The 17,052-nt window shown below is 38.5% G+C and overlaps 1 protein-coding gene across 1 annotated transcript in view; it reads left to right on the top strand.

Annotated features, from left to right (window-relative positions):
* COL5A3 (collagen type V alpha 3 chain) overlaps positions 1 to 9,324 on the top strand; it is a 1,727,233-nt gene extending 1,717,909 nt beyond the window's left edge. The window contains exon 66 of the mRNA XM_044084684.1: positions 8,285 to 9,324. Coding sequence (XP_043940619.1) covers positions 8,285 to 8,431 — 147 coding nt within the window. The 3' untranslated portion in view covers positions 8,432 to 9,324. The remainder of the gene's footprint in view (positions 1 to 8,284) is intronic.
* Positions 9,325 to 17,052: the final 7,728 nt, after the last annotated feature.

The raw sequence follows: 17,052 nt of genomic DNA on the forward strand, positions 1-17,052 counted from the left end.
AGCTAGACTGTGTGAACCGCCTTACCCTTGTCTACGGCTTTGGTGACCACTTCAAAGAAGTCTATCAGGTTTAGGAGACATGATCTGTTTTTTACAAATCTGAACTGGATGGGGTCCAGAGTTTTGAGATTACCAATGTCATTGCTTATAAGTTCCATGATGATACATTCCAAAGCCTTGCAGACCAGGCTCGTTAGGCTGATGGTGCGGTAGTTCCCGGGGTTTGTGGTGGCTCCCCCTTTGTGGAGTGGGATAACCATCGCTGTGCGCCATTCAGTGGGCACAAAGACTGAAGTGAGGCTATGATTGAACATGGTACTTAGGTGTGGTGCCAGTTAATTCTGTAGTTCATGTGGAATGCAGCCTGGGATGTTGTCAGGTCCCATAGATGCTGTGTTCTTGGCTTTGGAGAGTGTGATTTTTACCTATGCAGCCGTGATTACAGGAACTTTGCATTCTTCCGGTATAGAGATGGGCCATTTAGGGGGTGAGAGGGGGGTAAGGTTAGCACTGAACCTATCTGCCAGGATGTTGGCAAGATCAGTTGGTTCTGTATACTTAGTGCCATTGTGCTGTAACTCAGAGCAGATCTGAGAGTTGCCATTGAGATTCTTGACATAGGTATAGAATGCTTTGTGGTTGTCTTTAGAATGAGTGGCGATTTTGTTTTTGTAACTAGCTTTGGAGGATTTTATGAGGGATCTCAGCTTTTTACTGAGGCTGACCAGGGAGTTCCTCCAATATGGGATTTTACTCTTTTTTTGCAAAAGTTTCTTTCTTCTGTTGTAGAGTTTGTTTATGGCAGGGGACCACCAGACTGGCTTCCTTTTTTTGGAGGATACCATCTTGGTTCTGTTAGGGATTGCATGATGCATGCACTCATGTAAGTGCTTATAAAGTGCATTTGTGTAGGATTCAGCAGTCGTACCTCTATTGTCCATCTGCATGGGTGTCATGAAGTTTGCCACGTCTGTCTTAAGAAGCCTAAAGTTGGCTTTGGAGAAATTTTTTATGGTGGTTTCCCTAATGGGGGTGGGGGTGGGATGTGGATGTCTAGGGTGATTAGTTTGTGGTTGGATCTAACCAATGAGGAATTGACCTCTGGTGTGGAACACCAGTTTCCCATATTGGTTATGACCAAGTCTAGGTTATTGCTGCCCCTGGTCGGGGTGTGGATAAGTTGATCCAAGGCGTTGGAATTTATGAATTCCAGAAAACGTTGAGCAAAAGAGTTGGTACATGAGTAGTTTTCCCAGTTAATGGTGGGGTAGTTGAAATCACCCATTATTAGGGTGTGAGGTTGTACCCTAATATTTTCCAGTGTATCAAGAAATGAGGAGTGGAAATCCTTGGGCCTAGTGGGGGATCTGTAGCAAACTACAATTTGGATTGCGGTCTTGCTCAGAGTTAGTTGCACTTAGATAATCTCAGATGCATTATGCTGAGCAACTAGCCTGGAGGTGTAGATATCCTTAATGAATATGGACACACCTCCACCTTTAGTGTTTTGGTCCAGGTTAGGTGGCCGAAAGGTGTGGTATGAATTATAGCCTGGTAATGCAGGGGTGCCCTCTGGAGACTTGAACCAGGTCTCTGTCACTGCACAGATGTCGATGTTCTCCCTTTTAAGGACTGCCTCGAGTGAGTGCATTTTGAGGTTTAAACTTCTAGCATTGAGAATCATTACCCTCAGATTTTGCTTGTTTGTACCTGTTATGGTGGTGAATTTATCATTTGAACCATGCCTAAAAAAAGCCCTATCGGGGTGGCAATAGCCTTAGCCAATATCCCGAATCCCAAGGGCGACAGGTGCAGGCCATCTCTGGCAAAGCATTATGGTCTGTCAATCATGACATCCCAGGCAGACAGATACTGGATCCCCTTAGAATGACACCAGTAGCTTAGCCAATTGTTGAAGTCAATCATTTTGTCCTTGTACTGTGGTATAATTCTGTGTGATGGCAGGATGCTACTCAGGACGAGGGTCATACCTGACTGGGCTAGAAGATCGGACAGCTCCTTCATGTCTCTTTTCATGTAGTCCAGGGAGGTACGTCACAGGTCATTCACATCAATATGGACAATGACAGAGTCATATTTGTACTTGTTGTGGAGTGACCTGAGTGCATGCATTATGTTGTGGATCCTGGCACCCAACAGGCAGCTGACAGTTACTCTCTCCTTGTTTAGTCTGGTGAGTGGAACATCAGTGTACCTGACTATAGAGTCACCTATGACTAGAGTGTTGGATGCGTTGTTATGCCTTATGGGATGTAGTTGAGTGACACACTGAGTTTGTGGGCTATGTGTCATTTGGGTTGTGTTGGGGGGGGTGAAGGTTGGTTGCATTTCTGCTTTGGAGGTCCCTGTTGCTTGGCCAGATTTTTATTGACAGCCTCCGTGAATGTAGGTGTGTGTTTTGGTGGTATAGGTTTTGAGGGACTATGTGATGAGTGTGGTGTGGTGCAAGTGTTCACCCTCTCCTCTTGACTGTCTTGTCCAGTCTTGGGTGAAGAGAGCTTTGAATCCAGTTTGGCTATATAAGTGCATCTCTCACAGGTTGTAGTGTTGGGTGGTAGGAAGAGAGGGTTGTCTGTGTACGAGGCAATTGCTGCATTGCCCCAAGATGCCCAGATTTATCAGGTAGAGAGGAGAAAACACCGGGAGCTGACCCTTAGACATGCCTGGATAGGTGCTTATTTATTAAGTACTAAAACTTGTTTTATTCTAGACAAGTGAGGAAAGTTGAGTGCTTTAGTAATTTGTAGCTTATTTAGTGCTTACAATGAGTTCTGAACAAGTGCTGAGCTCAAAAGAACAGATTTGAGTGCTAAAAGTAAGAAAACTGGCTAGTTCTAAGGGAAAATCTGAAGAGCAGACTTTACGACGTCAGGAATAGTTTAACCCTGGCTAAGCAGTGGGGGCTCAAAAGCTTACAAACAGCCATGGATACAGCAAATCTGTATCTGGATTACACTACTTACAGGAAAGGCAGGAAACAATCTTAGAATTTTTTTTTCTTTTGCAGAAGCATATCAGTGTCAAGCAGTAATGGACATCAAACCAGAATTTGAACCAGGCAGCAACTGAATGTGACAAAAAACAAAAGAACAAATTTAAGGTGAAGGATCAGAAGAGAAGGCAAGAAGTGCGAAAAATGCATAAATATAGTTGCAAGTATAGAAAACTTCTGGGAGAACCTCATGTTGATTAGGACTAAATGCGGGAATGGTTAAGGAGAGGCAAATTCAAACCACAAGATGAAAGGTTAATGTTGGTGACCCAAGACAGTGGGCTTCTTACACATTGTTTTACAAAGTCCATTGAACATGTGGGAGAAACAGACAAATGGAGGTTTTGTAACACAGAATGGGAAACAGTTGCACACCTTGTTGCTGGTTGTGATATCGTAATGGCAGAAAGATTATATCCTGAAAGACAAAATAATGTGACAAGATGTTGCACTGGGGATTGTGCAAACATTATAATATTGAAGTAGCTGAAAAACACTGAAAACATGAGCCACAAAGCATCATAGAAAATGATGAAGTTTACATCACATGGGATCACCCATTACTAACAGTTCAAAAGATAGATGCAGGAAAACCAGATATAGTGGTCCATGAAAAGAAAACAAAAGTAGCATTGATCATTGAAATCGCTACACCTAGTGACTACAGTGCCTTGCATACCGAGAGACACAAAGTCATAAAATGTCAAGATTTGCAGACAGAAATGAGGGCAATGTGGAAGAACAATACCCAGACAGTTCCAATAGTAGTAAGAGCAAAAATAAATCTACAATCATATTTAGATATGTTCCCAATACATGTAACTCCATATGTATTGCAGAAGGCGTCATTATTGGGCACATTGCAGGTGCTGCGAAGAGCAGTTTTGGCTAACATCAAAGATTGAAACAATACTAATTTCATGAACTTTAATCATAATTTGATTTAGAAATGGGGTCTATTCCCATCATGTTATTAGAAACCCAAAAGACTTGGAAAAACTAAAAAACACAGAGGCCACTGGCAACCTTTTGCCTGACAGGTTCAGCTCAATTTACTCCCCCCTCTCCTCCCCCCAATAGTTCAGAGAAATACCACATAACACAATCCTCCCAACCACTACTACAGAACAGGTCATTAATGCACTTTCCAAGGCCAAGAAAACTGCATAGATGGGCCCCAATAACATTCTAGGATGTTTAATAAATAGCATGCAACATGATCTCTCTGGTCCACTTGAATCACTTATCAACTGAAGCCTTCAGACAGGTTTTGTGGCCAAGGAATGGAATATGGCTACAGTCATTCTCCTGCACAAAGGAGGACATACCACTGATCGGGGTAACTACAGACCTGTTAAGTCTTACCAGCCTCATAGTATATAAGTCCATGGAAGGAATCATCATGGGCATGATAAATGAGGACATTGGTAACCTGCAAACACTGGACCCATCACAGTTCGGGTTTGTCAAAGGAAGGTCATGCCTATTAAATCTGGTGGACTTTTTTGAAAAGGGCACCAAAGCATTGGATGAAGGTAAGACTGTACACACAGCTTACCGAGACCTGGCCAAGACCTTTGGTACAATACCCCACTGAGGCATTGTAGACACGCTCACTAATTTAGGTATAAACCCAGGAGGTCTAAATAAGTGAGGCCACCTCCACCAAGAGGCCAGTCACTAGCGGAGCCACCCAGAGCTTAGTACTGGACTGACTCCTTTTTGGCCTCTATTTCTCTAAAATGGAAGCAAATGCTGAATGTTTATGGATGACTAAGTTTGCAGATGATTGCTAGCTGGGGGTTATCAACTTTCGTACAGACACTAGCATTCTTCAAGAATTCTTCAATTAACAAATGGTGTCAAAGCTACGGTCTTAAACTCAGTGCTAAGAAATGCATAATTGTACCCTTTGGGAAATTAACCATCCTGGTTAATTACTATGTTACTACAAAAAAAAAACAACTAAAACTAAAAAGAAAACCGCTCAGGCAAACGCTGTTACACACAGTTTAATGGTATTAAACGTTAAAAACTTGTCCAACGCTTTTCGTCTGACTCAATGGTTAGACTTCCTCAGATAAACTGACAAACATTAGGCATTTAATACAACCTTGTTTATATAGAAAACTTTCATTAAGAAGCCCGCCAAAATTCAAACCAATATTTGAATTTCTTAAAGTGACACAACTTTTTACAATTATAAAACCAACAGCCTGTAATAATAAATGCTTAAATAAATAAATAAATAAATAAATCTCTGTTGATTTTAATACCTAGATTTTCCTATTATATTAAAATTTAAAATACGAATTAAAAATGACTAATTCATAATGAATAATAGATTGTCAAGAAAGCGAACCATCTATAAAGCACCACAGCTATATACAGCAGAAATTAATGTTCATTTATGGAAGTAACATTTTCTTATTATTAATTATTAATAAACCATTTTTTAAAACATTTAGCACCTGAAATCCCTGTGCCTCTACTCAGTCTCCTATCGATTGCTGAGGGGTGATTTATGCCTGGCTTACAAGCAATCCACAAACCCCACACTTATGAATCTCCTACATATTTGTAAGTCAAGAGTACCAGAAATACATGGTCTAAGGACCTGAATTCTGTCTGTGACTTAAACAGAACATGCTGAGAGATAGATATGTATCTTTCTATGGAACAGGCTTCCCATCCATGCGAAGATGAATTTGTCTATTACCCAGTTTAAGCACAACCTAGATAAGTGTATGGGGAATAGGAAATTTACACCAGGCCTGGCACCATGTCCCTGATGGACAGAGGCCACGTATAAATACAAGACCATCGATGTCCAGTTTGGATGCAGGACATCATTATTATTTTGTGAAAACTTGGCTAGGCTTAGAAAGTCCCCCCTCCTCGGGTCGTTAGCCTAGTAACAGTCTATGAATCCATGAATTTACCTTGCTGAGATTTGCCAACAGTTGAGAAGACAGTTTTGGTATACTGTTTAGCCTATCTGTGATTTGCAGTTGTGATCCTTCTCAAACTGTGCATCTCCTTTGTATATATAGTGTGCACCAGCTGCCGTCCTGGTGTACAATCATTTATCACTTATAAAGCAGTATGGTGTTTTTTCTCTGAAATGGGAGATGGGCTCCTGCATATTTTTTTACAAAATTATTCAGCACTGAGTGAAATACATCTCTGAATCTGACCCACCTGGAAGTTTGAAATGTATGAATGAGTAAGTGCATCTATTGATATTGTTCAAAAATCAGGGACAAAAGGAGAAAAGGCAGCTCTGAGCACATGTGAAGGACTTAATATTTTTAATGTATTAGTTCAAATTATTCAGACACAAGAAGCTTACCTTTACTGGTAAATAAAAACTAATGTATGAGGTATGGTCAGTGCTGTTTTGTGACCAGTTAGGAAGTTCCTTACTGTCAGTATATATCACATACCATGAGTAACACAGTGCCCCAGGGCAATTTCCCCTCAATTGTAAGCAACTACTTTCTTCTAAATAGATTCAAACAGTGCAGTGTGCAGGTTAGTGGCCAAGAAAACAAGGTAATGGGGTTCAAAGCTAGGTAAATTAATTATGGAATTAATGAGATTATTGTCCTGTTGCATTTGCACTATAGTACCATTTTGTTAGAGAAAACTCTTAGGCAGAAGTGTCTGAAAGGGAAATTGTTTGTTTAACTTTTATGTTTTCCACTACCACTAGTCCTATGGTTACCACTGTGAATAGTATTAACTACCTTTCAGCTTCAGCTCCTGGCTGCATCCACAGATAGTGAGATATTTACAAGGTTTTGTCTGGCTCCCAAATCCTGGGCTCGCACAGTATTCGGAGAAGTACCTCAGGAGAAGGGAGCTGAACTCATCCTACATGCAACCATTGATTGAGCATGTCCAGGACATTGTAACTTCATGACTGAGTTTCTTATACCTATATATCACTATCCCCACACACAACTCACCACCGAGTGCTGATTATGTGAGAACTCAGTATCCCTGTAGGGCCAAGTGTCCAAAATTTACGGTCTTAGGTCTGATGACGCAACTACAGAATTAACTTTTGACTTTTAGTCTAAGATGCTTTTGGTACAGAATGCATGCACAAACATCCTTATTTTCAAAGATGGTATTTATTATGGACAATAAGTGACTAGTCAGATATCAAAAACTAATTCATCACTCAGATTCAGATCAGCTAAGTCATTGCTCCCAGCATGCTCCTGCTCCTAGAAAAGGTAGTAGATGGTATCTTAATATGTATCTGTCTCATGGTACTTAAGAAGGCTAGATGCTCTGGAGAGCTGTTATGTACAAAAAAACAAACAACAGAGTTTTCTTTTTTGCAATTTGTAGTTGCATGGAAAATATCCACTTGTCTGCTGGCACAAACTCTAGATGCATAACATGCAGCCTGGCGTTGCAAGTATCCTAATATCCACCCTGCATCACTCCCAAGGAGCTTCTTCAGATGAGGAGAGAGAGAGAGAGAGACTATCCGTAATCAAGAATTCTGATTACAGAATCAATGCTAAGTGTAGAGTTACGGCAAACTAAAGCTAATTGGTAATTTTCAACCTCCTGCACAATACATGGTTCCTTTCCCAGCAGTGAGGTGACATTATATGTCAAAAAAAACTGTTTTCATTGATAGGGTTAGCCTGTTCCCTTCTAGCTACCTCCTGTCTGTCACTCAACAGGTATCGCACCCAACTCCACCTTTCTATGTATGATGGTGATCTCCCATGCGGGCCCCATGCAGCTTTTTCTAATATTCTTGATCCAGTGCTAAGGGTTACTTGTTCCACTCATGCATTTTCCAAGACTGTATAGAATTCTGTTGCTTGGTATTCATGTATAGAATGTATTCCGCTGTAAACATGTAGGTAATCTTTTAAGCGGGTCCTCATTGTCATATTATATTCTTAATACAAAGCACATAATATTCTTTTGACAATTATATGGTACGCTGATAGTTTAAAATGGGAAGGCAGACAAGTCATAAAAGGGGCAGATTATTTTTTGTTAGCCATGTTGAATAAATGGCATATGTGTGTGTGTATATATTTTTCTTCTTCATTGGCACCTAGGCTGAAATGTAGATCCTGATTGTGTTAGAGTAATAGAAACTACACGTAGAGATTAGGAAACTCAAATTCAAGCCTGCTAGATTGCAATGCTTTTCCAGCTAATTACAGTAGCCTGCAGTTTGCATTATGACTTCTTTAACATTCTTTCTTTATTTCTTTCTCCATGTTTCCTTAGTTCCGAAAAGGTTATGAAAGAACAGTGATTGAAATTGCATCTCCAAGAGCTGTCCATCTTCCTATCAAAGATGTGTCTGTGTCCGACTTTGGTGATCGGAGCCAGAAATTTGGATTCGAACTTGGCCCAGTCTGCTTTAATGGCTAATGCCTTAGGGCTTTAGAGCAATATTCTTTAGCTCTCTGAATTGCCACAGGCCACATTTATCTATGTTGTTTTGTTTTCTCACTGTGACAGGGTGTGAGGTACAGAATAATATGTATATTTTTGTAAATAGATGTTTCACCCTTGTAGGGTCTGGAAAAGCTGTTATGACTTTGGAGCTACCTGTGTAGGAAGTTCAGTGTTTATACTTGTAGGTCATTTGCTAGCTTTGTTTTTTTTAATTATTTCAATAAACATAAGAGTAAATTGAAAAACAGTGTCACTCACCAAACAGAAATGTCATGTTAAAGGGAAACAGGTGTCATGGAATGAAGTATACACTGTCATAACAAACTCTAACTACCCAACTGCTATAACTAGCAAGAAGATAACATTCGCAGCTGTAACGAGCATCATTTCCCCCCTTCTTTGTCATTAATTTTGTTTGGTGCTTTTATTTTTCATTGGTTAAGGCATCACTGTTCATGTAATGCATATATTAGGCAGGTGTATATACACACACACACACACACACACACACACACACACACACACACACACACACACACACACACACACACACACACACACACACAGCAGTGTAATGCATACATTAGGCATGTCTGCGCCCACATATACACACACACCGTGGCCATAAGCATCCATTAGAGACACACACACACACATACACACACACACACACACACGCACACACACACACACACACACACACACACACACACACACACACACACACACACACACACACACACACACACAGAGCAGTCTAATGCATACATTAGGCATGTGGGCACCCACACATCCACACAAACACACACACAGCAGTCTAATGCATACATTCGGCATGTGCACGCCCACACATACACGTGCACTCACACACACACACACACACACACACACACACACACACACACACACACACACACACACACACACACACTCAGTGATCAAATGCATATATTAGACACACACTCACACACACACACACACACACACACACACACACACACACACACACACACACACACACACACACACACACACACATGCACAAAAACATGTAGCCTTATTATGTGTTGGAAGTTTTTTTTGTCTTGTACACCCTCATGAGGCCTGTGCCCTACAAGTAGTTATTCTGAACCCAATTACACTGATAGTAGAGAAGAAGCAACGGGACCCTCAGAGCTATGGTCATGTCATGCACAGATTTACTCACTAGAGCTTTATAAAGTTTATCACAGATCTCAATTAATGATGTCTTAAACTAGATGCTGTCAAGTTAAGTAGACACTCTGCTTACTCAGCCAGGTATATATTTTTAATAATTATTTAATTGTGTCATAAAAGTACTATATGAAACCCAGCAAAGTCAAAGTAAAAGCATAGAAAAAAGAATGGATGGGGTGTAGTGGAACTAACTAGGGTGAGTTTCAAAACTGTAATGGCTTTTAGTCAAAATTATACTCCACTGTTTCAACTGTGGAGGATTTGCTTCTTAGGTCTTAGATTAGCTCACACCAATACTTTTATGTTTACACTGGTTCAGCACTGATGTTTTGAAAATTTTAATTTTATTTTACTAAAGGCATTCAGGTAAAAGAAGTAATTCTAATAATAATAATAATAATAATATATGAAATTACTGATTTTCTACCATTGGAAGCATTACCACACATGCAGGGTATGCTCTGGTTTGGGTCATTATAGAACTCTGGCACAAGCCGGGCATGTTTATATATTTTTTCTTGATCTAGAAACGTCAGCAGTAAGTATGGTGTATGCATGGCGTACATAGTGCAAGGGTAAATCCCACTATGCCTGCAGATGTGTTTTCTGGCAGAACAACTACCCTTGGGCATCACAGTGGCAGTGGAACAGGCTGCAGTATTGTCTTAGAGGACAAAAAGATACTTGGGATGTTTGACCATTGTTGAATAATCTTCCCTTTTTAACTCTGGCTCATGGTTGACCATTTCATGAGTTTTGAGAAATATTGCTACTGGGTTTCCAAAAATGAGGTGAAGAGGTTCAAAGAATTGAGTATCGTTCAGTTTCTTGCACACTGCTGTAGAAAACATACTGTATAGATAACTAAGTTGAAGTCAGACACTTGCCAGCTTAAGAAACAAATGAGAGAGAGAGAGAGGGAAAGAGAGAAGTGGTAGTTTCCTTCAGTTTTCTATAGTGCTAATTAATGAAATGTCTGAATTACATGATGTAGTTTTAATGGTTTAGCATCATTTAGATGAAAACTTAACCTAATATCTTTTTAAGCAACACGTCTTAATTTGTCCAGTTGTAACACTGTTGGTCAATAGTAGACATCAGGCCACTGCTGTCCAGATGACCACGATATGATAGTATGGATGCTCTACAGACAAATTCAACATACAGATGGAAAGCTGTAGTCTGCATCAAATATTTTACTGTAAGTCTGAAATGAAATGCAAAGTGAAAGGAGACAAAACACAACTGAATCCCCTAAGCATATGTATTTCATTCATTTTTCTTATTACCTACTTAATCCATCTCAGGGAGACATAGGAGACACAGCCTATAGTGAAGCAATGCAGAGACACAAATCCTGAGTGAGGAGCTAAGCCTTTGCACTGGACACACATACTCTCGCTCAGGGCATGCACATCTCTGGGCCATATACCTGCTTGTTTGCTTGTTCCTAGGATATGCATGGGATGTGAGAGGAAAATGAACTAATTATTAAAAATTCATACAGATACAGAAAAAATGCAGGCTACACAGAGAAGGCACAACAGCTAAGAATCAAACTAGAGAAGAATCCAGTGTTGTAAGCCAACAGTGATAATTGTTGTAGTACTGTGTCTCCATCTTCTGAAAATGTATTAAATTGTCAACTAGTTTGGACTATTGGCACTTCAACAAATTATATTTCCTTGTTACGTTTACAGTATTTATCTGAAGTGCATTTTTCCTGTATTGCATCCTAGTTATTATTTTTACATAGCAACCTGCTGGCTATTATGGTAAACTAACGCCAGGTTTCCAGGGGTCTACACATACCCTCTACTTCTTACAATGAACACTTCTTTACAAATGATAATCATAAGAAAAACTGGTAAACTTTTATTTTATATTTTATTGCCTTGTTTAAAAAAAACAAAACTCAGCTTGGCTGTAATACAGAACGTGATTGATGACAGTGTGAGTGCACATAACTCATTCCCTCCAGTAAAGCTCTTTTGAATGTGTACCTTTAACTCCCAGTGGGTGTGGCTTGAGACCTAAAAAAAATGAAGTTATCACCTTACAGTTCTGACAAATACTCATTGACAGAGGTCAAATTTCAGTGCAAATTGTGTTTGCCATCATGTACGCTTCAAGATAAAATTTTCTGATACCTTGTATATCGCATGGTTTTGGAATTATTGATGCAAATATGAACAACTGATATTTGACGCCTAGAGGAGCAGTAGGAGTTAACTGCAGAAACGCCTGGAGGCACACTCATCTGAGGATTATAAATGGGTCAGCGATCATAACCACTTTATTATGTGCTTGAAACATGGATGCCAAGAAATTCACTCGAGGTGACCTGCTCATAATTTTTTGTAGTGCATGAAGATTTTTATCTTCTCTATGTACTACAAAGTAATCAAAAGTAAGATGAAAAAAAGTGATATGTTTTTTCTGGCTTTGAAAGCCAGTAAAGCAGTGGGGGAATGGTTGACATCTGTACATACTTAGCAGGCAGTGGGTCGAAACAGAAGTTGAAAGGAAGCCTTTTCATGTCCTGGTGCATCAGCTGTTTTCTGGTCAGTGTTGTCTGCTTTAGTGCAGACCCAATTGTTAAGCACCCCCTCGAAGAGTTGTTAAGGTCGGGGCTCACACTGTAGCAGTGCCGAAGCAAGATATAATTGAGACATTTTTTGAGAGTAACCAGGGAGCTACATGCACTACACAATTTTAAATATATTAGTCTAGGCTGGTCTTATATTTATAGCCACCTTGGGCTTCATATTTATAGTTTGCAAGGTATTTTACCTGCCTGGTGAACATAAAAAGCTTACAGCACATGCTGCCTGTTGAAATGCTCACCATGCTAATGCAGTGCCATGCTATAAGAAATAGAAAGTGCATTGTCAATAGTTAAAGCATTCTAAAAGACAGAAACTGTCCATTATCATAAGTAATAGGTATACTAATGGGGAAAACACCAGAGGTAAACATAGTATGAAAATGGATCCATTTCTCACCATTTAGTAACATAAGCTAGAGCTTTATGTATGAATGTCACAAAGAAACTCCAACCATGTTTCTTTAAACTGCGCATCTAGTGGAACTGTTACTCCTCTTATAAAGTGTCATTGTACATGTCTATATTTACCACTATAATAACACTAAAGAAGAAGCTACTGAAGTCAGAATATAGCTAAAGAATGCTTCCCAAACAACTGCGTGGCTGATAAGTAACAATAGGACATTTGGAGAGATGTAGACATGGTATGTATTTAGTTTGGTGCATTCTAGGCTGAAAACGATGTTCCAGGTCCTTAGGACAAGGAAAATGATTAGACTCCCAATTACCCTCTGTTCCTTATAAGCACAACACTTGTGATTGTCAGTCTTTAAATCATTCTTGTTTGTAAGTGCACTCTTTTCTGCACATTTATTAAGCCAATAAGGCATCGCAGACAGTTCATTACTGAGAGAATCCGATGCCAGGGGAACTGCTTATGTACTTGCAAAGTGCTGTTATCACACCAGACAAACCGGTGATATTGTTCTAGCAGAAATGATAGTGTATCTGCTCTCTATAGAATCCAGTCTGGTCACGCATTTTTGCTTGAGCTATAAATCTGGGTTGAGAAACGCCATACCTACATATTCACAAAAAATCAAACAATAAAGCATTCGTATATATATTTTCTTTATAGACTGATACCATCTTTCTTCCCTTCTTGTAAAGCTGTCATTAGTTATTCTGTATTCCAGTCCTCAAAAAATACCCTTTTAATTAAAGAACACTGTGATTACATGTCTTGAGTTGTATTTATGCGGATCATACCCCACAAGCTCTGAACAACTGAACAAAGCCTAAAATAATGGTGGGGGGCACAAAACTAGGGACAGCTTTTAAATATTGCTCTTATAAACTCAGAAATTTGCTATAATAACAGGATTTGTCCTAGCATGTCCTTTCTGAAGGATATGAAGTCTAAAACTGAAATGTATGTCATTGACTTCAATCCTCAGTGATTTGCCAGAAAAACACACATTTTACAATTAACAGACCAAAAATGTGAAGCAAAAATCTGGACCGTTGAGAGCTATGAATGGAGCTCCAGTGTGTTGTGGTTGCATAATATCGTAAACTTTTCTCTTGGTCATAGTTAAAATGCTCATGTTTATAAAAGTTGATGCTTGTTAATTCACATATTCTACTTTGAAAGCATTTCATACCCCTTCCTGTCATACCTCTCAACTGTCCAGACTTTTGCAGAATATTCAGATTTTTGCTTCATATTTTTGGTCTGTTCTTCCTAAAATTTGTGGTTTTCTGGCAAGTCATTAAGGATTGAAGTCTCAAATTAATGAGAATCATTTGAGTTTCAGACTACTTCAGAAAATGAATGCAAACACAAAGCCTTTTATTCTAGCAACTTTCTAAGGTTATGAGAGCAATATTAAACATTTGTCCCTATTTTTGGGCTTTTGTACCCCCATTACATTTAGCTTTGCCCAGATTTATTGTGCTAACAAGTTGAAAGGTATGCTTCCTGTACAGTAACCAATGTTCTCTTTTTATGGATGTTTAATCTAAATGATTACATTCACAATATTTTATATTAATTTCATATCAATCCCAAATGTTCTGGGGGAACAATTGTGATCATATTTGACTACTCATGTCTTGATATTGCTTATCCATGATTTGTAAGAAAGCACACCTTGTAGCATCTGCCATATACCTGTTCAAGTTGTTTAGGAAACATATCACAGAGAACTCTTGTCAGGCATTAGGCTGATTTTCTCACATGGTAAGACAACTTCACAACACACTAATACAGGCTGTCATAAGCAATCCAATGACTTGGCATAGATCTACAAAAACAAACATGATCTTTAGCACCAAATGACTTCACAGGAAAATTAGGCTGAAAGATAATGATCTACAGTCCCTAAAATGATTTTGTTTGTCAAGGAGTGAAGAGCTTTAAAACCTATAAGTGCTTACACAATCTTAAAGAGCAGAATCAAAAATAAGTGCAGTCAAGGTATCGTGTGCATATAATTGTGATTAAAATGTGTACTTTTTTCCTTGTTGTCTTTGTAATAGAAGACTAGAAGTTGGGGAATGGTCCCCTAAATATTGTGGAGATGAAGCCAGAGTGGTATCTACATCTTGTTCTGTCATATACAAACTGATTTTATAATTTTTGCTAGTAGCAGAGTTCCCCAGTAAGTGATGTATATGTGAAGTCTTTGACTGTTGGTGGGTGGTGGTCAGTAAATAACACAGCAAAGCCATTATAACAGTCGACAGGATCAAGCTTGTGAATTGTCATCCAATGAATATGCAGTTAACAGTATTTGGAGACTTTATGGTGCTATGATTACAGTATTATTCATGCATAGATGAGTAGGCAGTGTTTGGGTAACAGTGCATAAACATTCAGAACCAGTAATGCAGTCTCAGGAAATGTTACTACGCATATTAGTATGGAACCCAAATGTTATGCCAAATGTCACTGTAGAACATAAAAAAATGTACCTATGCTCGTATTTGGAAAAGCTTGAGCTCTGTTTTATATACAGCTCTGTTATAGCTTGGATGTTGCAAAATTATCCTTGGGTTTGTCTTCCAGTAACTGAAAATAAAGACACCGAGAAAACTTGCCTGTCACTGACATTTTCTTCCATACAGCTGAAAAAAGATATCCCTTTATTTGAAACAATGAGAAGTTGGTATTGTGGGATTCCTGTAATCTTTAGGTTCTCTTTATTACTAGCTCTGTCACACTTCAGTATCCCAAACTGATATTAATGCAGCAGGCATACTCTGTTACTGGAATAAGGAGAGATGATGTTTGAATGATTGTGGAACTGTGTGTCACTATTTTGTGGAAGCATCAGATTAATGTATTTTTAGGTAAAACTGACATCCTGGGCCCATTATGTTTTTACCACAGAAGTGGGCATTGCTATTGTATCTTTAAGATCATCCTCTACGGAGTATGCAACAGAAATGAAGTCCAGCTTCAGGGGTTACAAAGAACCTCATCAGACAAATACTGGGAAGAAAATTAGATATAGACAGAGTTTGTACCAGCAAAAAGCAGTTCCGATTGTTAAGTTATTATTTCTGTGTTCACTCCCATCCTGTTTTTCTGATTGTGAATAGGCAGACATTCTCAGGACATAGAAACACTGCCAAATTGTATACACCTCACACCTCAACTTAAACATCTCTGTTAATTTTATTTTGTATGGTGCTAAGCTGTGATATACCAAAACTGTATTAAAAGGAAAAATAAATATTTCTTGATCTTCATTTTTGCAGATCAGTTTATATTGTATTAAGATACATTTTGATGTATGTATTTTATATATATATATATATATATATATGTATATATATATATATATATATATATATATATATAGTAATTTGTGTTGCTGTAATTTATTTCTGTCAAGAAAGGCCTATTGTGGAAAACTTCTGGTTGTTTTTTCTGTTACATATGATACCCACACATATATGCCTTTGCACTACTAATACAAAGTTTCCAAAAACTGACAATTCAGTATTCTCACTGACGAAAACATATCAAATGGCTGTTATTTTCCAACAGCTGTTTATCGTGCATGAATAACATTTTTTTTTTCTATTTAGCAACCCCTATAACATCTTTTGTATGAGGCATTGAAATGTTTAATTCTAGGTTATTATGTTAAATGGGAGAACAGATTCAGTAGTATATGTTAGTAAGGAAATAATGTACTTCTGTTTCTGTATTTGTTGCAACAACCTACAGCAAAGTGTGCTGTTTTCTAATAATTGTATAACTGTGATGTATTGTATCCTACTTGTAATTGGGGAGACGCATATGCTTTTTGATTTTTTTTTTCCCATGGACCTATAGGAAATAATAAAGGTCAACCAATTAAAATAAGTTCTTATTTAATTCTTTGTTTTGTATCCAGCTTTTGTACAAACAAAACAGAACCACACACACACACACACACACACACACACACACACACAACATAAAGTAATATTGCCATTATAGGTATAGAAGTTTTTAAACTGTAAGATAAGGGAACATTTGTTGATTTAATGTTCAAGCCAACGTACCTTGTCATGACAAATTAGTAGTAGAAGGAAGATTGTAGTTTTGTCATGGAGGTAGGTATGGCCTTTTTTCCTTAGGTGCTCTATCTCCTGCTTGAAAAGGCTTGAGAGAGACCAAAATACAGACTGGCAACATTTTCTACCCTTTATGATCATGAGAACATTGGACCCGTTGTGTCCAAGAGAATAGGTAAAAAACTCTGTCCATTACAATGTGAAACTGTGTTCCATGGTAGTGATACTAAATAGAAGACTTGTGAATAGTATACAT

The sequence above is a fragment of the Protopterus annectens genome, chromosome 9.part0, assembly GCF_019279795.1.
Source record: "Protopterus annectens isolate FY-2018-M chromosome 9.part0, PAN1.0, whole genome shotgun sequence".
NCBI classification, from domain to species: Eukaryota; Metazoa; Chordata; order Ceratodontiformes; family Protopteridae; genus Protopterus; species Protopterus annectens.